At 46.3% G+C, this 26272-nt stretch overlaps 1 protein-coding gene across 4 annotated transcripts in view; it reads left to right on the forward strand.

The window, feature by feature from the left end:
* phex (phosphate regulating endopeptidase homolog, X-linked) overlaps positions 1 to 26272 on the forward strand; it is a 691216-nt gene that overhangs the window by 180715 nt on the left and 484229 nt on the right. For all 4 annotated transcript variants that reach the window (XM_072514452.1, XM_072514453.1, XM_072514455.1 and 1 more), the window contains exon 4: positions 14493 to 14654. In XM_072514452.1, the coding sequence (XP_072370553.1) occupies positions 14493 to 14654 (162 nt within the window). The remainder of the gene's footprint in view (positions 1 to 14492; positions 14655 to 26272) is intronic.

Consider the following 26272-nt stretch of genomic DNA (forward strand, 5'->3'; position numbering starts at 1 on the left):
TCACAATCTAATCCCACAGCTCTGTATCAATCACAAACTAATCCCGCAGTCCTGTATCAATCACAATCTAATCCAACAGCCCTGTATTAATACAAACTAATCCCACAGCCCAGTATCAATCACAATCTAATCCAACAGCCCTGTATCAATGCAATCTAATCCAACAGCCCTGTATCAATCACAAACTAATCCCACAGCCCTGTATCAATCACAATCTAATCCAACAGCCCTGTATGAATCACAAACTAATCCCACAGCCCTGTATCAATCACAATCTAATCCCACAGCCCTGTATCAATCACAAACTAATCCCGCAGTCCTGTATCAATCACAATCTAATCCCACAGCCCTGTATCAATCACAAACTAATTCCGCAGCCCTGTATCAATCACAATCTAATCCCACAGCCCTGTATCAATCACAAACTAATCCCGCAGCCCTGTATCAATACAAACTAATCCACAGCCTTGTATCAATACAAACTAATCCCACAGCTCTGAATCAATACAATCTAATCCCGCAGCCCTGTATCAATCACAATCTAATCCAACAGCCCTGTATCAATCCAAACTAATCCCACAGCCCTGTATCAATCACAAAGTAATCCCACAGTCCTGTATCAATCACAGTCTAATCCAACATCCCTGTATCAATCACAATCTAATCCCACAGCCCTGTATCAATCACAAACTAATCCCGCAGCCCTGTATCAATCACAAACTAATCCCACAGCCCTGTATCAATCACAAACTAATCCCACAGCCCTGTATCAATCACAATCTAATCCCACAGCCCTGTATCAATCCAAACTAATCCACAGCCTTGTATCAATACAAACTAATCCCACAGCCCTGTATCAATCACAAACTAATCCCGCAGCCCTGGATCAATACAAACTAATCCCGTAGCCCTGTATCAATCACAAACTATTCCCACAGCCCTGTATCAATCCAAACTAATCCCACAGCCCTGTATCAATCCAAACTAATCCCACAGCCCTGTATCAATCACAATCTAATCCCACAGCCCTGTATCAATCACAAACTAATCCCGCAGCCCTGTATCAATCACAATCTAATCCCACAGTCCTGTATCAATCACAATCTAATCCCACAGCCCTGTATCAATACAAACTAATCCCACAGTCCTGTATCAATCCAATCTAATCCCACAGTCCTGTATCAATCACAGTCTAATCCAACAGCCCTGTGTCAATCACAAACTAACCCCACTGCCCTGTATCAATACAAACTAATCCCACAGCCCTTTGTCAATGACAATCTAATCCTACAGCCCTGTATCAATCACAATCTAATCCCACAGCCCTGTATCAATCACAATCTAATCCCACAGTCCTGTATCAATCACAATCTAATCCCTCAGTCCTGTATCAATCACAATCTTATCCCACAGCCCTGTATCAATACAAACTAATCCCGCAGCCCTGTATCAATCACAATCTAATCCCACAGTCCTGTATCAATCACAATCTAATCCCACAGTCCTGTATCAATCACAATCTAATCGCACAGCCCTGTATCAATCACAGTCTAATCCAACATCCCTGTATCAATCACAATCTAATCCAACAGCCCTGTATCAATCACAAACTAATCCCACAGCCCTTATTCAATCACAATCTAATCCCACAGTCCTGTATCAATCACAATCTAATCCAACATCCCTGTATCAAAAAAAACTAATCCACAGCCTTGTATCAATAAAAACTAATCCCACAGCCCTGAATCAATACAATCTAATCCAACAGCCCTGTATCAATCACCTTCTAATCCATCAACCCTGTATCAATACAAACTAATCCAACAGCCCTGTGTCAATCACAAACTAATCCCACAGCCCTGCATCAATCACAATCTAATCCCACAGCCCTGTATCAGTCACAATTTAATCCAACAGCCCTGTATCAATCACAATCTAATCCAACATCCCTGTATCAATACAAACTAATCCCACAGTCCTGTATCAATCACAATCTAATCCCACAGCCCTGTATCAATCACAATCTAATCCCACAGCCCTGTATCAATCACAAACTAATCCCACAGCCCTGTATCAATCACAAACTAATCCCACAGCCCTGTATCAATACAAACTAATCCCACAGCCCTGTATCAATTACAAACTAATCCCACAGCCCTGTATCAATCACAAACTAATCCCACAGCCCTGTGTCAATCACAAACTAATCCCACAGCCCTGTATCAATACAAACTAATCCCACAGCCCTGTATCAATCACAATCTAATCCCACAGCCCTGTATCAATCACAAACTAATCCCACAGCCCTGTATCAATCACAAACTAATCCCACAGCCCTGTATCAATACAAACTAATCCCACAGCCCTGTATCAATTACAAACTAATCCCACAGCCCTGTATCAATCACAAACTAATCCCACAGCCCTGTATCAATCACAATCTAATCCCACAGCCCTGTATCAATCACAAACTAATCCCGCAGTCCTGTATCAATCACAATCTAATCCAACAGCCCTGTATCAATACAAACTAATCCCACAGCCCAGTATCAATCACAATCTAATCCAACAGCCCTGTATCAATGCAATCTAATCCAACAGCCCTGTATCAATCACAAACTAATCCCACAGCCCAGTATCAATCACAATCTAATCCCACAGCCCTGTATCAATCACAAACTAATCCCGCAGCCCTGTATCAATCACAATCTAATCCAACAGCCCTGTATCAATCACAAACTAATCCCACAGCCCTGTATCAATCACAATCTAATCCCACACCCCTGTATCAATCACAAACTAATCCCGCAGTCCTGTATCAATCACAATCTAATCCCACAGCCCTGTATCAATCACAAACTAATTCCGCAGCCCTGTATCAATCACAATCTAATCCCACAGCCCTGTATCAATCACAAACTAATCCCGCAGCCCTGTATCAATACAAACTAATCCACAGCCTTGTATCAATACAAACTAATCCCACAGCCCTGAATCAATACAATCTAATCCCGCAGCCCTGTATCAATCACAATCTAATCCAACATCCCTGTATCAATCACAATCTAATCCCACAGCCCTGTATCAATCACAAACTAATCCCGCAGCCCTGTATCAATCACAAACTAATCCCACAGCCCTGTATCAATCACAAACTAATGCCACAGCCCTGTATCAATCACAAACTAATCCCGCAGCCTTGTATCAATACAAACTAATCCCACAGCCCTGTATCAATCACAAACTAATCCCGCAGCCCTGTATCAATACAAACTAATCCCGTAGCCCTGTACAATCACAAACTAATCCCACAGCCCTGTATCAATCCAAACTAATCCCACAGCCCTGTATCAATCCAAACTAATCCCACAGCCCTGTATCAATCACAATCTAATCCCACAGCCCTGTATCAATCACAAACTAATCCCGCAGCCCTGTATCAATCACAATCTAATCCCACAGTCCTGTATCAATCACAATCTAATCCCACAGCCCTGTATCAATACAAACTAATCCCACAGTCGTGTATCAATCCAATCTAATCCCACAGTCCTGTATCAATCACAATCTAATCCCACATCCCTGCATCAATCACAATCTAATCCCACAGCCCTGTATCAATACAAACTAATCCCACAGCCCTGCATCAATCACAAACTAATCCCACAGCCCTGTATCAATACAAACTAATCCCACAGCCCTGCATCAATCACAAACTAATCCCACAGCCCTGTATCAATACAAACTAATCCCACATCCCTGCATCAACCACAATCTAATCCCACAGCCCTGTATCAATACAAACTAATCCCACAGCCCTGTATCAATACAAACTAATCCCACAGCCCTGTATCAATACAAACTAATCCCTCAGCCCTGTATCAATCACAAACTAATCCCACAGCCCTGTATCAATACAAACTAATCCCACAGCCCTGCATTAATCACAATCTAATCCCACAGCCCTGTATCAATACAAACTAATCCCACAGCCCTGTATCAATACAAACTAATCCCACAGCCCTGCATTAATCACAAACTAATCCCACAGCCCTGCATCAATCACAAACTAATCCCACAGCCCTGTATCAATACAACCTAATCCCACAGCCCTGTATCAATCACAAACTAATCCCACATCCCTGCATCAATCACAATCTAATCCCACAGCCCTGTATCAATACAAACTAATCCCACAGCCCTGTATCAATCACAAACTAATCCCACAGCCCTGCATAAATCACAATCTAATCCCACAGCCCTGTATCAATACAAACTAAGCCCACAGCCCGGTATCAATACAAACTAATCCCACAGCCCTGTATCAATACAAACTAATCCCTCAGCCCTGTATCCATACAAACTAATCCCTCAGCCCTGTATCAATCACAATCTAATCCAACAGCCCTGTATCAATACAAACTAATCCCGCAGCCCTGTATCAATACAAACTAATCCCACAGCCCTGTATCAATACAAACTAATCCCACAGCCCTGTATCAATCACAATCTAATCCCACAGCCCTGTATCCATACAAACTAATCCCTCAGCCCTGTATCAATCACAATCTAATCCAACAGCCCTGTGTCAATCACAATCTAATCCAACATCCCTGTATCAATACAAACTAATCCCGCAGCCCTGTATCAATACAAACTAATCCCACAGCCCTGTATCAATCACAATCTAATCCCACAGCCCTGTATCAATCACAAACTAATCCCACAGCCCTGTATCAATACAAATTAATCCCTCAGCCCTGTATCAATCACAATCTAATCCAACAGCCCTGTGTCAATCACAATCTAATCCCACAGCCCTGGATCAATACAAACTAATCCCACAGCCTTGTATCAGTCACAATCTAATCCAACAGCCCTGTATCAATCACAAACTAATCCCGCAGCCCTGTATCAATACAAACTAATCCCTCAGCCCTGTATCAATCACAATCTAATACAACAGCCCTGTATCAATCACAAACTAATCCCACAGCCCTGTATCAATACAAATTAATCCCTCAGCCCTGTATCAATCACAATCTAATCCCACAGCCCTGTATCAATACAAATTAATCCCTCAGCCCTGTATCAATCACAAACTAATCCACAGCCTTGTCTCAATACAAATTAATCCCTCAGCCCTGTATCAATCACAATCTAATCCAACATCCCTGTATCAATACAAACTAATCCCGCAGCCCTGTATCAATACAAACTAATCCCACAGCCTTGTATCAGTCACAATCTAATCCAACAGCCCTGTATCAATACAAACTAATCCCACAGCCCTGTATCAATCACAATCTAATCCCACAGCCATGTATAAATCACAAACTAATCCTACATCCCTGTATCAGTCACAAACTAATCCCGCAGCCCTGTATCAATACAAACTAATCCTACAGCCCTGTATCAATCACAATCTAATCCAACATCCCTGTATCAGTCACAAACTAATCCCACAGCCCTGGATCAATACAAACTAATCCCTCAGCCCTGTATCAATACAAACTAATCCCACAGTCCTGTATCAAGCACAAACTAATCCCGCAGCCCTGTATCAATACAAACTAATCCCACAGCCCTGTATCAAGCACGAACTAATCCCGCAGCCCTGTATCAATCACAATCTAATCCAACATCCCTGTATCAATACAAACTAATCCCATAGCCCAGTATCAATACAAACTAATCCACAGCCTTGTATCAATACAAACTAATCCCTCAGCCCTGTATCAATACAAACTAATCCCACAGCCCTGTATCAAGCACAAACTAATCCCGCAGCCCTGTATCAATACAAACTAATCCCGCAGCCCTGTATCAATACAAACTAATCCCACAGCCCTGTATCAATCACAAACTAATCCCACAGCCCTGTATCAATCACAATCTAATCCCACAGCCCTGTATCAATCACAAACTAATCCCGCAGTCCTGTATCAATCACAATCTAATCCAACAGCCCTGTATTAATACAAACTAATCCCACAGCCCAGTATCAATCACAATCTAATCCAACTGCCCTGTATCAATGCAATCTAATCCAACAGCCCTGTATCAATCACAAACTAATCCCACAGCCCTGTATCAATCACAATCTAATCCAACAGCCCTGTATCAATCACAAACTAATCCCACAGCCCTGTATCAATCACAATCTAATCCCACAGCCCTGTATCAATCACAAACTAATCCCGCAGTCCTGTATCAATTACAATCTAATCCCACAGCCCTGTATCAATCACAAACTAATTCCGCAGCCCTGTATCAATCACAATCTAATCCCACAGCCCTGTATCAATCACAATCTAATCCCACAGCCCTGTATCAATACAAACTAATCCACAGCCTTGTATCAATACAAACTAATCCCACAGCCCTGAATCAATACAATCTAATCCCGCAGCCCTGTATCAATCACAATCTAATCCAACAGCCCTGTATCAATCACAAACTAATCCCGCAGCCCTGTATCAATCACAAACTAATCCCACAGCCCTGTATCAATCACAAACTAATCCCACAGCCCTGTATCAATCACAATCTAATCCCACAGCCCTGTATCAATCCAAACTAATCCACAGCCTTGTATCAATACAAACTAATCCCACAGCCCTGTATCAATCACAAACTAATCCCGCAGCCCTGGATCAATACAAACTAATCCCGTAGCCCTGTATCAATCACAAACTATTCCCACAGCCCTGTATCAATCCAAACTAATCCCACAGCCCTGTATCAATCCAAACTAATCCCACAGCCCTGTATCAACCACAATCTAATCCCACAGCCCTGTATCAATCACAAACTAATCCCGCAGCCCTGTATCAATCACAATCTAATCCCACAGTCCTGTATCAATCACAATCTAATCCCACAACACTGTATCAATACAAACTAATCCCACAGTCCTGTATCAATCCAATCTAATCCCACAGTCCTATATCAATCACAGTCTAATCCAACATCCCTGTATCAATCACAATCTAATCAAACAGCCCTGTATCAATCACAAACTAATCCCACAGTCCTGTATCAATCACAATCTAATCCACAGCCCTGTGTCAATCACAAACTAATCCCGCTGCCCTGTATCAATACAAACTAATCCCACAGCCCTTTGTCAATCACAATCTAATCCTACAGCCCTGTATCAATCACAATCTAATCCCACAGCCCTGTATCAATCACAATCTAATCCCACAGTCCTGTATCAATCACAATCTAATCCCTCAGTCCTGTATCAATCACAATCTTATCCCACAGCCCTGTATCAATACAAACTAATCCCGCAGCCCTGTATCAATCACAATCTAATCCCACAGTCCTGTATCAATCACAATCTAATCCCACAGTCCTGTATCAATCACAATCTAATCGCACAGCCCTGTATCAATCACAGTCTAATCCAACATCCCTGTATCAATCACCTTCTAATCCATCAACCCTGTATCAATACAAACTAATCCAACAGCCCTGTGTCAATCACAAACTAATCCCACAGCCCTGCATCAATCACAATCTAATCCCACAGCCCTGTATCAGTCACAATCTAATCCAACAGCCCTGTATCAATCACAATCTAATCCAACATCCCTGTATCAATACAAACTAATCCCGCAGTCCTGTATCAATCACAATCTAATCCCACAGCCCTGTATCAATCACAATCTAATCCCACAGCCCTGTATCAATCACAAACTAATCCCACAGCCCTGTATCAATCACAAACTAATCCCACAGCCCTGTATCAATACAAACTAATCCCACAGCCCTGTATCAATTACAAACTAATCCCACAGCCCTGTATCAATCACAAACTAATCCCACAGCCCTGTGTCAATCACAAACTAATCCCACAGCCCTGTATCAATACAAACTAATCCCACAGCCCTGTATCAATCACAATCTAATCCCACAGCCCTGTATCAATCACAAACTAATCCCACAGCCCTGTATCAATCACAATCTAATCCCACAGCCCTGTACCAATACAAACTAATCCCACAGCCCTGTATCAATCACAACCTAATCCCACAGCCCTGTATCAATACAAACTAATCCCTCAGCCCTGTATCAATACAAACTAATCCACAGCCCTGTATCAATCACAAACTAATCCCACAGCCCTGTATCAATCACAATCTAATCCCACAGCCCTGTATCAATCACAAACTAATCCCACAGCCCTGTATCAATCACAATCTAATCCCACAGCCCTGTGTCAATCACAAACTAATCCCGCAGCCCTGTATCAATCACAAACTAATCCCACAGCCCTGTATCAATCACAATCTAATCCCACAGCCCTGTATCAATCACAATCTAATCCCACAGCCCTGTATCAATCACAAACTAATCCCACAGCCCTGTATCAATCACAATCTAATCCCACAGCCCTGTATCAATCACAAACTAATCCCACAGCCCTGTATCAATCACAATCTAATCCCACAGCCCTGTATCAATCACAAACTAATCCCACAGCCCTGTATCAATACAAACTAATCCCACAGCCCTGTATCAATCACAATCTAATCCCACAGCCCTGTATCAATCACAATCTAATCCCACAGCCCTGTGTCAATCACAAACTAATCCCGCAGCCCTGTATCAATACAAACTAACCCCACAGCCCTGTATCAATCACAATCTAATCCCACAGCCCTGTGTCAATCACAATCTAATCCCACAGCCCTGTATCAATCACAATCTAATCCCACAGCCCTGTATCAATCACAATCTAATCCCACAGCCCTGTATCAATCACAAACTAATCCCACAGCCCTGTATCAATCACAATCTAATCCCACAGCCCTGTATCAATCACAATCTAATCCCACAGCCCTGTATCAATCACAATCTAACCCCACAGCCCTGTATCAATCACAATCTAATCCCACAGCCCTGTATCAATCACAATCTAATCCCGCAGCCCTGTATCAATCACAAACTAATCCAACAGCCCTGTATCAATCACAAACTAATCCCACAGCCCTGTATCAATCACAATCTAATCCCACAGCCCTGTGTCAATCACAAACTAATCCCGCAGCCCTGTATCAATCACAAACTAATCCCACAGCCCTGTATCAATCACAAACTAATCCCACAGCCCTGTATCAATCACAATCTAATCCCACAGCCCTGTGTCAATCACAAACTAATCCCGCAGCCCTGTATCAATCACAAACTAATCCCACAGCCCTGTATCAATCACAATCTAATCCCACAGCCCTGTATCAATCACAATCTAATCCCACAGCCCTGTATCAATCACAAACTAATCCCGCAGCCCTGTATCAATCACAAACTAATCCCACAGCCCTGTATCAATCACAATCTACTCCCACAGCCCTGTATCAATCACAAACTAATCCCGCAGCCCTGTATCAATCACAATCTACTCCCACAGCCCTGTATCAATCACAAACTAATCCCACAGCCCTGTATCAATACAAACTAATCCCACAGCCCTGTATCAATCCAATCTAATCCCACAGTCCTGTATCAATCACAGTCTAATCCAACATCCCTGTATCAATCACAATCTAATCCAACAGCCCTGTGTCAATCACAAACTAATCCCACAGTCCTGTATCAATCACAATCTAATCCAACAGCCCTGTGTCAATCACAAACTAATCCCACAGCCCTGTATCAATACAAACTAATCCCACAGCCCTTTATCAATCACAATCTAATCCCACAGCCCTGTATCAATCACAATCTAATCCTCCAGTCCTGTATCAATCACAATCTAATCCCACAGCCCTGTATCAATCACAATCTAATCCCACAGTCCTGTATCAATCACAATCTAATCCCACAGCCCTGTATCAATACAAAGTAATCCCGCAGCCCTGTATCAATCACAATCTAATCCGTCAGCCCTGTATCAATCACAATCTAATCCCACAGCCCTGTATCAATCACAATCTAATCCCACAGTCCTGTATCAATCACAATCTAATCCCACAGTCCTGTATCAATCACAATCTAATCCCACAGCCCTGTATCAATCACAGTCTAATCCAACATCCCTGTATCAATCACAATCTAATCCCACTGCCCTGTATCAATCACAGTCTAATCCAACATCCCTGTATCAATCACAATCTAATCCCACAGCCCTGTATCAATCACAATCTAATCCCACAGTCCTGTATCAATCACAAACTAATCCCGCAGCCCTGTATCAATCACAGTCTAATCCAACATCCCTGTATCAATACAAACTAATCCCACAGCCCTGTATCAATCACAATCTAATCCCACAGTCCTGTATCAATCACAATCTAATCCCACAGCCCTGTATCAATCACAGTCTAATCCAACATCCCTGTATCAATCACAATCTATTCCAACAGCCCTGTGTCAATCACAAACTAATCCCACAGTCCTGTATCAATCACAATCTAATCCCACAGTCCTGTATCAATCACAATCTAATCCCACAGCCCTGTATCAATCACAGTCTAATCCAACATCCCTGTATCAATCACAATCTATTCCAACAGCCCTGTGTCAATCACAAACTAATCCCACAGTCCTGTATCAATCACAATCTAATCCAACAGCCCTGTGTCAATCACAAACTAATCCCACAGCCCTGTATCAATACAAACTAATCCCACAGCCCTGTATTAATCACAGTCTAATCCAACATCCCTGTATCAATCACAAAGTAATCCCACAGCCCTGTATCAATACAAACTAATCCCACAGCCCTGTGTCAATCACAAACTAATCCCACAGCCCTGTATCAATACAAACTAATCCCACAGCCCTGTATCAATCACAATCTAATCCCACAACCCTGTATCAATCACAGTCTAATCCAACATCCCTGTATCAATCACAAAGTAATCCCACAGCCCTGTATCAATACAAACTAATCCCACAGCCCTGTGTCAATCACAAACTAATCCCACAGCCCTGTGTCAATACAAACTAATCCCACAGCCCTGTATCAATCACAATCTAATCCAACAGCCCTGTATCAATCACAAACTAATCCCACAGCCCTGTATCAATCACAATCTAATCCCACAGCCCTGTATCAATCACAATCTAATCCCACAGTCCTGTATCAATCACAAACTAATCCCGCAGCCCTGTATCAATCACAATCTAATCCAACCGCCCTGTGTCAATCACAATCTAATCCCACAGCCCTGTATCAATCACAATCTAATCCCACAGTCCTGTATCAATACAAACTAATCACACAGCCCTGTGTCAATCACAAACTAATCCCACAGCCCTGTATCAATATAAACTAATCCCACAGCCCTGTATCAATCACAATCTAATCCCACAGTCCTGTATCAATCACAATCAAATCCCACAGTCCTGTATCAATCACAATCTAATCCCACAGCCCTGTATCAATCACAGTCTAATCCAACATCCCTGTATCAATCACAATCTAATCCAACAGCCCTGTGTCAATCACAAACTAATCCCACAGCCCTGTATAGATCCAAACTAATCCCACAGCCCTGTATAAATCCAAACTGATCCCTCAGCCCTGTATCAATCACAAACTAATCCCGCAGCCCTGTATCAATCACAATCTAATCCAACATCCCTGTATCAATCACAATCTAATCCCACAGCCCTGTATCAATCACAATCTAATCCCACAGCCCTGTATCAATCCAAACTAATCCCACAGCCCTGTATAATTCCAAACTGATCCCTCAGCCCTGTATCAATCACAAACTAATCCCGCAGCCCTGTATCAATCACAATCTAATCCAACATCCCTGTATCAATCACAATCTAATCTCACAGCCCTGTATCAATACAAACTAATCCCACAGCCCTGTATCAATCACAAACTAATCCCACATCCCTGTATCAATACAAACTAATTCCTCAGCCCTGTATCAATCACAAACTAATCCCACAGCCCTGTATCAATCAGAATCTAGGCCCGTAGCTCTGTCTCAATACAAACTAATCCCACAGGCTTTGGAGAGAGTACAGAAAAGGTTTCCCGGGATGTCGCCTGGTATGGAGGGTATTATCTATGAGGAGAGATTGAATAAACTGGGATTGTTCTCCCTGGAAAGACAGAAACTGAGGGGCGACCTGATAGAAGTTCATAAAATTATTAGGGGTATAGATAGGGTGAACAGTAAGAGGCTTTTCCCCATGGCAGAAGTAAAAATTACAAGGGGGCACAAGTTCAAGGTGAGTGGGGACAGGTCAGCGGAGACGTGCGGGGGACGTATTTTACACAGAGGGTGGTGGTGGCCTGGAATGCACTGCCAAGTGAGGTGGTTGAGGCAGATATGTTAGCGACCTTTAAGATGTACCTGGATAGACACATGAACAGACAGGATATAGAAGGATACAGGCGGTTGGTCTAGATGGGACACGTGGTCGATGCAGGCTTGGAGGGTCGAAGGGCCTATTTCTGTGCTGTATTGTTTTTTGTTCTAATAATACTGCTGCATAGTCCTGTATCAATCCCAAACTAATCCCACTGTCCTGCTCTCTCCCCATAGCTCTGTATCAATCCCAAATTAATCCCACTGCCGAAAATCCTGTTTCAGTCCCAAACTAATCCCCCTGCCCCACGGCCTTCGATCAATCATAGAATCATAGAATTTACAGTGCACAAGGAGGCCATTCGGCCATCAAGTCTGCACCGGCTCTTGGAAAGAGCAACCTACCCAAGCCCACACCCCGACCCTATCCACATAACCCTGTAACCTCACCTAACCTAAGCACAAGTTAGCATGGCCAATCCAACTAACCTGCACATCTTTGGACTGTGGGTGAAAACCAATGCAGACACGGGGAGAACTTGCAGACTCCGCACAGGCATTGACCCAAATCGGGAATCAAACTTGGCACCTTGGAGCTGTGAAGCATCTGTGCTAACCACGGTGCTAATCCCAAATTAATCCCACTTCCACAGCGCCTTGTATCAATCCCAGACTAAATAACATTGCCCCATCGGCCTGCATCAATCCCTAACTAAACCGACTGTTCCATAGCTCCATAGCCCTGTATCAATCCCAAACTAACCCACTGCCCATAGACCTGTATCAATCCCTAACTCACCCACTGCTTGTAGCCCTGTATCAATCCGAATTCTTGTCGCCTCATAGCTGTGTATCAATCCTAAATTAATCCCACTGCCATAGGTCCATAGCAATCCCAAAGGAATCTCACTGTCCCACAGCCCTGTATCAATCCAAAACAATCCTACTCACCATCACCCTGAATCAATCCCAAACTAATCCCACTGCCCCACTCTCTCCCCATAGAACTGTACCTAAATCTAGAATGCACTGTCTGAGAGTGTGGTGGAGGCAGATTCACACAGCGAGTGGTTAGGATCTGAAATGTACTGTCTGAGAGTGTGGTGGAGGCAGATTCACACAGCGAGTGGTTAGGATCTGGAATGCACTGTCTGAGAGTGTGGTGGAGGCAGATTCACACAGCGAGTGGTTAGGATCTGGAATACACTGTCTGAGAGTGTGGTGGAGGCAGATTCACACAGCGAGTGGTTAGGATCTGAAATGTACTGTCTGAGAGTGTGGTGGAGGCAGATTCACACAGCGAGTGGTTAGCATTGGGAATGTATTGTGTGATGGAAGCTGGTTCAGTGATGGTTTTCAAAAGAGAACTGGGTTACTATCTGTTAAGGAAGAATGTGCAGGGTTACGCAGATAGGTCATAGATTATCATAGAATTTACAGTGCAGAAGGAGGCCATTCAGCCCATCGAGTCTGCACCGGCTCTTGGAAAGAGCACCCTACCCAAGGTCAACACCTCCACCCTATCCCCATAACCCCGTAACCCCACCCAACACTAAGGACAATTTTGGACACTAAGGGCAATTTATCCCGCCCCAATCCACCTAACCTGCCCATCTTTGGACTCTGGGAGGAAACCGGAGCACCCGGAGGAAACCCACGCACACACGGGGAGGATGTGCAGACTCCGCACAGACAGTGACCCAAGCCGGAATCGAACCTGGGACCCTGGAGCTGTGAAGCAATTGTGCCAGTGGGCTAAGTAGCTAGCTTGTAATGCAGAACAATGCCAGCAGCGCAAGTTCAATTCCCGTACCGGCCTCCCCGAACAGGCGTCGGAATGTGGCGACTAGGGACTTTTCACAGTAACTTCATTGAAGCCTACTTGTGACAATAAGCGCTTATTATATTATTATTATTTTTGCCCGTTTTCAGGCTATGGCATGATAGTCACCGAATAATGTGACTAGCATTTGTAACAAAGTACTGGAAACTGCAGGAATAAAAACAGATAATGGTGGAAAAAACTTCAGGTCTGGCAGCATCGGTGGAGAAAGAAACAGAATTAACGTTTCGAGTCTGCAAGGCTCTTCCACAGAACAGGACTATGTAGCTTTGCTTCAGTCTGATGCCTGTTCCACACATGTGAATGGAAAATATGTATCTCACATCACAATGCTGTTTGACATATCTTGCCTTCTCTTCCAGCTGTCCTTATTTTTAACAAAATCAACTGGTCAGCAGATCCGTGTGAGAACTTCTTTGAGTTTGCTTGTGGAAGGTGGATAAAGGAGACGCCAATTCCTGAAGATTACTCGAGCTATGGGACTTACTCGTGGGTTCGACACAGTGTCAATGTCAAGTTGAGGGGTAGGTTTAATTGCTGTCTATGACTTGGGCAAACAGTATGATTTTGGTGCATGATATTTGTAATTTGAAAAGAAGGGATTAGCATTTAGGTAGCACCTTCCACATCCTCAGGGGATTTATTAGGTAAATTGTTCTTTTGCAGGGAAATGCAGCCTCCAATTTGCATTGGAAAGTTCCCACAGATAGCAGCAATGAGATAAACAAGCAGGTCAACAGTTTATACCTTGATCGATTTAGGAATCAAGTTGGTTAGAACATGAGGAACCTCTTTGAATAATGGCATGGGATCCTCTAGTAGATTCAGTGGGAATAGGTAGATCACTAATCATCATGTCCTTTACCAATTGTTGGAATTCCTTATCAGTTACATGGATAAATGCTGTGCCTCTGCTGGCCGCAACTGATGAATGCAAACAGAGTTGAATACTCAGGGTCAGGTTGATTCACCTTTAAACACAGCTTCATTATTTTGCTAAGATTTCACCAAGACCTCAGTTATGTGTTTATTTAAACACACAACATGGGCGCGATTCTCCGATCGCGGACCAGAGTGCCCGGGCACGGGCAGTAATGATTCTGTCCCCCACAGGGGGCCAGCATGGCGCTGGAGCGGTTCACGCTGCTCCAGCCTTACTTCCTGGCACGCACTGGAGGCGGCGGCAACCCGTGCATGTGCAGTGGCGACGCGCCAACTCGTGCATGTGCAGTGGTGACGCGGCAACCCGTGCATGTGCAGTGGCGATGTGCCAACCCGTGCATGTGCAGTGGCGACGCGCCAACTCGTACATGTGCAGTGGCGACGCGCCAACCCGTGCATGTGCAGTGGCGACGCGCCAACCCGTGCATGTGCAGTGGCGACGCGCCAACCCGTGCATGTGCAGTGGCGACGCGCCAACCCGTGCATGTGCAGTGGCGACGCGCCAACCCGTGCATGTGCAGTGGCGGCGCGCCAACTTGTGCATGTGCAGTGGCGACGCGCCAACCTGTGCATGTGCAGTGGCGACGCGCCAACTCGTGCTTGCGCGGTGGCCTTACTGAACACTCCGGCCCCGACGCAGCATGGCGCGGGGGTTCTGGGGCCGGACGCGCAACAAAGTAGGCCCGGGGGGGGGGGGGAGAGGCCAACCCTCGATTGATGGGCCCCGATCATGGGCCAGACCCCATGGAGGCCCCCCCAGGGGACGGAGCCCCCTCCCACAGGCCACCCCCCGACCCTTTGCGCAGAGTTCGCGCCGGCAGCGACCAGATGTGGACGGCGCCGGCGCGACTCTGCTTTTTCAGGTCGGCATGTATGACAGTTGATCCTGGGTTATTGTTGGTTAAATCTTGGTGGTATCATATTTTAAACGGCTTAAGTTCAACAATCCTTCAAGCTTCAGACGTCATTTGAGCTTACCGTTCACGTTCCATAAACAAGTACGTTATACTAGACATCATCTGAGCCTGTCAATTCCAACGAGACGCGAGTAGAGAGTAATCGAGGCTTTATCACACAGAGATATGTGGCCTCCTACAGCAGCTGCCGAAATGGCTGCTGTACGGAGAGCACACATATTTATACTCCACCTACTGGGCGGAGCCAGCAGGCAGGGATCTACCCCCGTACCTGTAGTACAGGGGCCTTACCGTAAAACCCATATATATATACAGTATAATATATCAGTGGTGACTGCCACACTCTGTGTTCCGAAAACAAGGGAATCCCTGGTTATTATCCCTGGTTCTCATGGAATCCATTTTGCAAAGAACTGCATTTTTCTTGTTAGCTTCTTTAAAGTTGGTAAGAAGTCTTTCGACACCAGGTTAAAGTCCAACAGGTTTGTTCGAATCACTAGCTTTCGGAGCACAGCTCCTTCACCCACCCCCCCCCCCCCCCCCCCCCACCCCCCTCCCACCCAACCGACCTTTCTGTAGGAAAGCCCCCTGGATCCGAGGCACTTTTCCTGCCCATACAAATTCCAAAATTAATTAATCCACCCTCCAGAAGAATTCCTTTGGGAAGAGCATGAAAAGTAAATAAAAAACCTTAGCAAAATGTTCATTTTTACAGTCTGTACTCTCCCCACCAAGGACAGTGGCAGGGCATCCTACCCCTTCATATCCCCTTTTATCCCATCTACCAAACTGGCCAAGTTCCACTTATGCACCATGGACCAGTATGGACCACCTGAATACTCAGATACTGAAACCTCATTTTGGCCAGCTTAAAAGGCAAGTCACTCAAATTTGGAGCCCCCTCCCTGGGTATTCACCGGGAATACCTCACTTTTTGTCACATTCAGTCTGTACATGGAAAAGGCAGCAAAATGCCCTTGTAGGTCCATTATTTTTCCCATGTACTCCAGCAGGTGTTGCTAACAATTGGTTTGTTCAATTGGCTCTGTTTTATAACCTTTGCTCTCGAGTCGCCAGGTATCTTTATGATACCGCCACGAGGTTCAAGTTCAAGTAATGATCAATAACTCAATACACCGATTAGTAAGATTCAAATCAAAGCACATTTATTATACACAGTAATCGCTACTCATGCATAAATTCTACGCCTAAGCTACTTCTACAACTAACAGGCCTATACTTAGCTTCGGACTGGCCCACCAGGTCAGGGGAACAAATGGCCTTTTGTTCGGGTTCTCAGTCTGCGGGATTCAAAAGTTGGTACGGACTGGTAGCTAGGAGCGCCTATCTCGTAGTGAGCGTTGACTTAAGACTTACGGGCTCTTGGCGGCAGCTGAACCGGTCACTGTCAAGGGTTGGTTCGCGTTGCTGAGTGACCCGGTCAAGAAGGACGATTTGAACTTGGGGGCTTAGCTTTATAGTCCCCAGGGGCTTCCCGCCTTTCGGGGTGGACCCTATACCTGGTTCCAAGTGATTGGACTTCGTTCCAATCGCTTGGTTCGATTTCTCCAATACTGGAGCGGTTCCCTGATCGATGGGCGGTCTTGAGGTGTCCGTTAACCTCTTTTGTGTTGGCTCCTGCTGGCGCCGAGGAGTCTGGCTTGGCTTTGTTTATCCCAAATGTTTTGATTGTAGATGGCTGCTACATTATTATGCAGATGGCTGCTTGTATCGATGCTGTCTGGGCTTTTGCAGAGTTTATACACAGTAAACTTGCACCTGCTAGTTTCTGCCTGTGTTGGCTGAATTTTCCTGCAGCCTTTGCTGTTCTCCATTTTACGTCGGGAGTTGGGCAACCCAGGTGGCTACACAGGTTTGAAACATATAGCAACAAATCATTGTGTACAATGACACACTGTGCTCCCTACCTCCCCTTACAATGCCCTTCCACTCTCTTGTTGCTCAAACGTAATAGCCAATGGCTCAATGGCCAATGCAGACAACAGCGGGAATGGTGGGCATCCCTGCCATGTGCCCCTATACAGCCTAAAATATGCTGAATTCATCATATTCTGGGGCGAAATTCTCCCCCAACGGCGCGATGTCCGCCGACTGGCGCCAAAAACGGCGCCAATCAGACGGGCATCGCGCCGGCCCAAAGGTGCGGAATGCTCCGCATCTTTGGGGGCCGAGCCCCAACATTGAGGGGCTAGGCCGACGCCGGAGGGATTTCCGCCCCGCCAGCTGGCGGAAATGGCGTTTGTTGCCCCGCCAGCTGGCGCGGAAATGCGGCGCATGCGCGGGAGCGTCAGCGGCCGCCGACAGTTTCCCGCGCATGCGCAGTGGGGAGAGTCTCTTCCGCCTCCGCCATGGTGGAGGCCTTGGCGGAGGCGGAAGGGAAAGAGTGCCCCCACGGCACAGGCCCGCCCGGCACAGTCCCTATCGTCCCTGCTTCCACCACCTCCTCCGGTAGTGAGTTCCAGGCACCCACTACCCTCTGCGTAAAAAACTTGCCTCGTACATCTACTCTAAACCTTGCCCCTCTCACCTTAAACCTATGCCCCCTAGTAATTGACCCCTCTACCCTGGGGAAAAGCCTCTGACTATCCACTCTGTCTATGCCCCTCATAATTTTGTAGACCTCTATCAGGTCGCCCCTCAACCTTCTTCGTTCCAGTGAGAACAAACCGAGTTTATTCAACCGCTCCTCATAGCTAATGCCCTCCATACCAGGCAACATTCTGGTAAATCGCTTCTGCACCCTCTCTAAAGCCTCCACATCCTTCTGGTAGTGTGGCGACCTGAATTGAACACTATACTCCAAGTGTGGCCTAACTAAGGCTCTATACAGCTGCAACATGACTTGCCAATTCTTATACTCAATGCCCCGGCCAATGAAGGCAAGCATGCCGTATACCTTCTTGACTACCTTCTCCACCTGTGTTGCCCCTTTCAATGACCTGTGGACCTGTACTCCTAGATCTCTTTGACTTTCAATACTCTTGAGGGTTCTACCATTCACTGTATATTCCCTACCTGCATTAGCCCTTCCAAAATGCATTACCTCACATTTGTCCGGATTAAACTCCATCTGCCATCTCTCCGCCCAAGTCTCCAGACAATCTAAATCCTGCTGTATCCTCAGACAGTCCTCATCGCTATCCGCAATTCCACCAACCTTTGTGTCATCTGCAAACTTACTAATCAGACCAGTTACATTTTCCTCCAAATCATTTATATATACTACAAAGAGCAAAGGTCCCAGCACTGATCCCTGTGGAACACCACTGGTCACAGCCCTCCAATTAGAAAAACATCCCTCCATTGCTACCCGCTGCCTTCTATGGCCTAGCCAGTTCTGTATCCACCTTGCCAGTTCACCCCTGATCCCGTGTGACTTCACCTTTTGTACTAGTCTACCATGAGGGACCTTGTCAAAGGCCTTACTGAAGTCCATATAGACAACATCTACTGCCCTACCTGCATCAATCATCTTAGTGACCTCCTCGAAAAACTCTATCAAGTTAGTGAGACACGACCTCCCCTTCACAAAACCGTGCTGCCTCTCACTAATACGTCCATTTGCTTCCAAATGGGAGTAGATCCTGTCTCGAAGAATTCTCTCCAGTAATTTCCCTACCACTGAAGTAAGGCTCACCGGCCTGTAGTTCCCGGGATTATCCTTGCTACCCTTCTTAAACAGAGGAACAACATTGGCTATTCTCCAGTCCTCAGGGACATCCCCTGAAGACAGCGAGGATCCAAATATTTCTGTCAAGGCCTCAGCAATTTCCTCTCCAGCCTCCTTCAGTATTCTGGGGTAGATCCCATCAGGCCCTGGGGACTTATCTACCTTAATATTTTTTAAGACACCCAACACCTCGTCTTTTTGGATCACAATGTGACCCAGGCTATCTACACCCCCTTCTCCAGACTCAACATCTACCAATTCCTTCTCTTTGGTGAATACTGATGCAAAGTATTCATTTAGTACCTCGCCCATTTCCTCTGGCTCCACACATAGATTCCCTTGCCTATCCTTCAGTGGGCCAACCCTTTCCCTGGCTACCCTCTTGCTTTTTATGTACGTGTAAAAAGCCTTGGGATTTTCCTTAACCCTATTTGCCAATGACTTTTCATGACCCCTTCTAGCCCTCCTGACTCCTTGCTTAAGTTCCTTCCTACTTTCCTTATATGCCACACAGGCTTCGTCTGTTCCCAGCCTTTTAGCCCTGACAAATGCCTCCTTTCTCTTTTTGACGAGGCCTACAATATCACTCGTCATCCAAGGTTCCCGAAAATTGCCGTATTTATCTTTCTTCCTCACAGGAACATGCCTGTCCTGTATTCCTTTCAACTGACACTTGAAAGCCTCCCACATGTCAGATGTTGATTTGCCCTCAAACATCCGCCCCCAATCTATGTTCTTCAGTTCCCGCCTAATATTGTTATAATTAGCCTTCCCCCAATTTAGCACATTCATCCTCGGACCACTCGTATCCTTGTCCACCAGTACTTTAAAACTTACTGAATTGTGGTCACTGTTACCGAAATGCTCCCCTACTGAAACATCTACCACCTGGCCGGGCTCATTCCCCAATACCAGGTCCAGTACCGCCCCTTCCCTAGTTGGACTGTTTACATATTGTTTTAAGAAGCCCTCCTGGATGCTCCTTACAAACTCCGCCCCGTCTAAGCCCCTGGCACTAAGTGAGTCCCAGTCAATATTGGGGAAGTTGAAGTCTCCCATCACCACAACCCTGTTGTTTTTACTCTTTTCCAAAATCTGTCTACCTATCTGCTCCTCTATCTCCCGCTGGCTGTTGGGAGGCCTGTAGTATACCCCCAACATTGTGACTGCACCCTTCTTATTCCTGATCTCTACCCATATAGCCTCACTGCCCTCTGAGGTGTCCTCTCGCAGTATAGCTGTGATATTCTCCCGAACAAGTAGCGCAACTCCGCCTCCCCTTTTACATCCCCCTCTATCCCGCCTGAAACATCTAAATCCTGGAACGTTTAGCTGCCAATCCTGCCCTTCCCTCAACCAGGTCTCTGTAATGGCAACAACATCATAGTTCCAAGTACTAATCCAAGCTCTAAGTTCATCTGCCTTACCCGTAATGCTCCTTGCATTAAAACATATGCACTTCAGGCCACCAGACCCGCTGTGTTCAGCAACTTCTCCCCGTCTGCTCTACCTCAGAGCCACACTGTCCCTATTCCCTAGTTCTCCCTCAATGCTCTCACCTTCTGACCTATTGCTCCCGTGCCCACCCCCCTGCCATACTAGTTTAAACCCTCCCGTGTGACACTAGCAAACCTCGCGGCCAGGATATTTATGCCTCTCCGGTTTAGATGCAACCCGTCCATCTTATACAGGTCACACCTGCCCCGGAAGAGCTCCCAGTGGTCCAGATAACGGAAACCCTCCCTCCTACACCAGCTGTTTAGCAACGTGTTTGTCTGCTCTTTCTTCCTATTTCTAGCCTCACTGGCACATGGCACAGGGAGTAATCCCGAGATTACAACCCTCGAGGTCCTGTCTTTTAACTTTCTGCCTAGCTCCCTGAACTCCTGCTGCAGGACCTCATGCCCCTTCCTGCCTATGTCGTTAGTACCAATATGTACAACGACCTCTGCCTTTTTGCCCTCCCCCTTCAGGATTCCCTCTACCCGTTCGGAGACATCCTGGACCCTGGCACCAGGGAGGCAACATACCATCCTGGAGTCTCTTTCACGTCCACAGAAGCGCCTATCTGTGCCCCTGACTATAGAGTCCCCTATTACTATTACTCTTCTGCGCTTTGACCCTCCCTTCTGAACATCAGAGCCTTGCCACTGCTCTGGCTGCTGCTGTTTTCCCCTGATAGGCTATCCCCCCCGACAGTATCCAAAGGGGTATATCTGTTCGAGAGGGGGACAACCACAGGGGATTCCTGCACTGACTGCCTGCCCTTTCTGGTGGTCACCCATTTCTCTGCCTGCACCTTGGGTGTGACCACATTTACATAACTGCGATCTATGACGCTTTCCGCCACCTGCATGCTCCTAAGTGCATCCAATTGCTGCTCCAACCGAACCATGCGGTCTGTGAGGAGCTGCAGTTGGGTGCACTTTCTGCAGATGAAGCCATCCGGGACGCTGGAAGCCTCCCGGACCTGCCACATCTCACAGTCAGAGCACAGCACCCCTCTAACTGACATTGCGTCAATTAATTAAAATTAAAATTTGTCTTTTTTTTTAATACTTTTTTTAAAATTGCAAAGTTACTGTCAACTATCTGTTTCCTAGCACTCGATTTCTAATAGAAATCGGGTGCGTCATGCTAACGAGGTTGTACCATAACAAAACATGAATGCAAAAAAACTTTGAATAGTGGTCCGGTCAAACGATATCTGGAACGATAAAACAACAACAGGTTATAATACAGTAGTGTTTAACGTTTAAATGTATGAACAGTGTTATAAGTCCAGTCTAATAGGTGTGCGACGAATTTGGGTTGACCGCCTCAAGGGTGGGTCAAGAACTACCGGCTGATGTGCAAGCGTGGCCACGGCTGGCGATGGTAGGGGCATGATCCGTGGCAGCTCCACGAAGTCATCCTTGGGAACCAGTGGAGGATCCGGCGTGTGTGCACGGTTCAGTTGCGAGCGTGGAAAGCGGCGCAAGGCTCGCCGATTGCGCCCACGCACCAATCCATCCGCCATGCATACAAGGAACGAGGTGGAGTCTTTTTCTTTTTATGTTTGTGGTGGTGCTGTCGGATGGCATCTTGTAGCTGATGGGTCGTTGACATTGAAGAGGTACCATCACTAATATCATGCAAGGCGATGGATGTGCCAGATGTTGAAGTCGGCTGAGACTGTGCATGCTGGTTCTGGCCACATGCTGTGCTGGAAGGGTGATTCTGCTGAGAAGCGTCGAAGCATGTCGCCTTGGAGAGAGAATTGCTGCTCGCATCAATGTCTGGTGATGGTGTGAAACTAGACCCTTGCATCAGATAGGAAAACGCTATGTGGCTCGGCTGTGGTGCAGCAAATCCTGGGCAGTAACTAAGGCATCCAGTCTGTCGTGCAGATTACACTGGCGGTTGTCCTCCTTCAGTCTTGATTTCATTAGTGGGCAATCCGCAGTGCTGGCCTGTTTGAGAATATGCTGCATAGACTGCCGGCTGCTGCAGGCTTGAATACTGGATCTGTCCAGCATGAGCTGTCATTGGCCGCACTGTCGGTATGGACCAAATATGTGGACATAGCTCTGGTGTAAATTGGTGTATCCGTCTTGGACTGTCGGTGCTGGTTGTTATTGCTGACCCAGTGTGATTGTCACGTGATCCATTCCCTGTCGCTGTGGCATCCGCTGTCACCCTGAGCGTGCCATCACTGAGGCCGCGACACTGCCCGTCTGGAGCAAAGTCTGGCGTACGTGAATCAGAGTCGGCGCCTGGCCGCTCCCCATCTGGAGTCCGGTCCGTCTTCCGCCGATGCTCCCCGTCCGGAGTCCCAGCAGGCTCCCTGGAGGCAGCTGAGATTTTGTGAAGCTGCACTTGTGGAGTCGGGACATGCAGGAGTGCATTGATTAGTGGAGAGGTTTGAGCCATTGAGGGTGGAAGTGGTGCGGTGTCACCGCAGTTGTCAGTGGTCCCACCATGATCGTCGAGTGCCTCCGTACGCACTAGGCGAGGTCCGTCACTTTGCACCCCCTGCATGGGAAGTGGGACGCCGCCGTCACTCGTCTCACACCCCGTGGATGGATCCTCACTGGCAGCTTGCTGTTCACTAGGGTTGGGTAAATTGAGTTTTCATCTGGTGGTGCAAACCATGGCGGTGGACTGTCATTGTCTTGCCGTTGTCCTTCATTTGGACTTTTCTTCTTTGGAATTTTAAATCTTCCCCCAGACATTGCAGAACCTTGTTTATTACCCTCAAGTTCTCCCATAGGTATGGCCTCGAATGTTGAATCCAATGTTTCTTTCGACATTGTACTATGTTCCAAAGAACATTCCATTTCAGTGACTTCATATGTATCTTTGTTTAATGTATATGGATTTCAGCAAAGCGTTTGATAAGGTTCCCACGGTAGGCTATTGCAGAAAATACGGAGGCTGGGGATTGAGGGTGATTTAGAGATGTGGATCAGAAATTGGCTAGCTGAAAGAAGACAGAGGGTGGTGGTTGATGGGAAATGTTCAGAATGGAGTTCAGTTACAAGTGGCGTACCACAAGGATCTGTTCTGGGGCCGTTGCTGTTTGTCATTTTTATCAATGACCTAGAGGAAGGCGCAGAAGGGTGGGTGAGTAAATTTGCAGACGATACTAAAGTCGGTGGTGTTGTCGATAGTGTGGAAGGATGTAGCAGGTTACAGAGGGATATAGATAAGCTGCAGAGCTGGGCTGAGAGGTGGCAAATGGAGTTTAATGTAGAGAAGTGTGAGGTGATTCACTTGGGAAGGAATAACAGGAATGTGGAATATTTGTCAAATGGTAAAGTTCTTGAAAGTGTGGATGAGCAGAGGGATCTAGGTGTCCATGTACATAGATCCCTGAAAGTTGCCACCCAGGTTGATAGGGTGGTGAAGAAGGCCTATGGAGTGTTGGCCTTTATTGGTAGAGGGATTGAGTCCCGGAGTCAGGAGGTCATGTTGCAGCTGTACAGAACTCTGGTACGGCCGCATTTGGAGTATTGCGTACAGTTCTGGTCACTGCATTATAGGAAGGACGTGGAGGCTTTGGAGCGGGTGCAGAGGAGATTTACCAGGATGTTGCCTGGTATGGAGGGACAATCTTATGAGGAAAGGCTGATGGATTTGAGGTTGTTTTCGTTGGAGAGAAGAAGGTTAAGAGGAGACTTAATAGAGGCATACAAAATGATCAGGGGGTTGGATAGGGTGGACAGTGAGAGCCTTCTACCGTGGATGGAAATGGCTGGCACGAGGGGACATAGCTTTAAACTGAGGGGTAATAGATATAGGACAGAGGTCAGAGGTAGGTTCTTTACGCAAAGAGTAGTGAGGCCGTGGAATGCCCTACCTGCTACAGTATTGAACCCGCCAACATTGAGGGCATTTAAAAGTTTATTGGATAAACATATGGATGATAATGGTATAGTGTAGGTTAGATGGCTTTTGTTTCGGTGCAACATCGTGGGCCGAAGGGCCTGTACTGCGCTGTATTGTTCTATGTTCTAATGTACATGCCTTCATAGTCTCTGAGTCTGATTTTGCTGGGACTGGCATAGTCACAGTCTCTCTTTTAGTGTTCTCAATTGCCCACATTATACTCCCCAGACATAACTGCTTAATCTCTGGGGTTAGTGTGGTACAATGGATAGACGGGTCACCTTATCTGCATCTTCACCATCAGTGGAAAGCACACTTGGTTCACTTGAAACTGCTGCGGGTTTTAAGTTCTTTATCTGGCTACTCGATGTCGGTGTCCTCAGGATTCTTGCTCCAATGTTCATTTATCAGTGGAGTGTGTATAGGTTCAATGCAATTAATGTTCCCCTCAAGGTTTGACGAGTCATTACTGACTAACTGTTGGTCTCCGAAGTTGGGACTTTGCGGTGTTGTGTTGAAGGGAGACATTTGTCCCTGCTGTAGATATGATTCAGGTTGTGTTATTTCCATTAACTGAGGATCAATGTCTTGCCCATTTTTTCGATCCTTACGAAAACACTGGCAATTCTCAGTCTGCTCCTTGCAAGTTAAACATACAAGTAATTTCTTTAGCAAATCCTCAGCATCCTTCTGTGACCGTGCAGCATTATTAATCTCTGTTCGGCTAGAATGATCCTGAAGGTCAGCATAAACCTTTTTTCTTCGGGCTTGGAAGAGGCGATTTCTTTGGCTTGTCTTCAGTTGGGCTTGAACAGTCATCAGCGCTGTGCTCTTCATTGTAGCATGAGAGACCGTCATAAAGAACAGTGTGTGCAGTGGAGAGTGGTAGGCTGTTATAGCCTTCTCGCTGTTCACGTGAGCATGGCAGACTTGCATCGTCTGCCGCTGGTTGGTCAGGAGAGGTTGCTCGACCCTCATGGTCTTGTTCCTGCAAGGACTGCGCATTGGAGTCTTGCGTTGCTTCTATCGTGGAGGCTGTCCACGAGCTCTCTGTGGAGGCTTGTGACACTGGAGTCACTTCTTGTTCGTGCAAGGACTGCGCTCTGGAGTCTTGCGTTTCTGCAATTGTGGAGTCTGTCCACGAGCTCGCTGTGGAGGCTTGTGACACTGGAGTCACTTCTTGTTCATGCAAGGACTGCGCTCTGGAGTCTTGCATGTCTTC

Source organism: Scyliorhinus torazame, chromosome 8 (genome assembly GCF_047496885.1).
Source record: "Scyliorhinus torazame isolate Kashiwa2021f chromosome 8, sScyTor2.1, whole genome shotgun sequence".
NCBI classification, from domain to species: domain Eukaryota; kingdom Metazoa; phylum Chordata; class Chondrichthyes; order Carcharhiniformes; family Scyliorhinidae; genus Scyliorhinus; species Scyliorhinus torazame.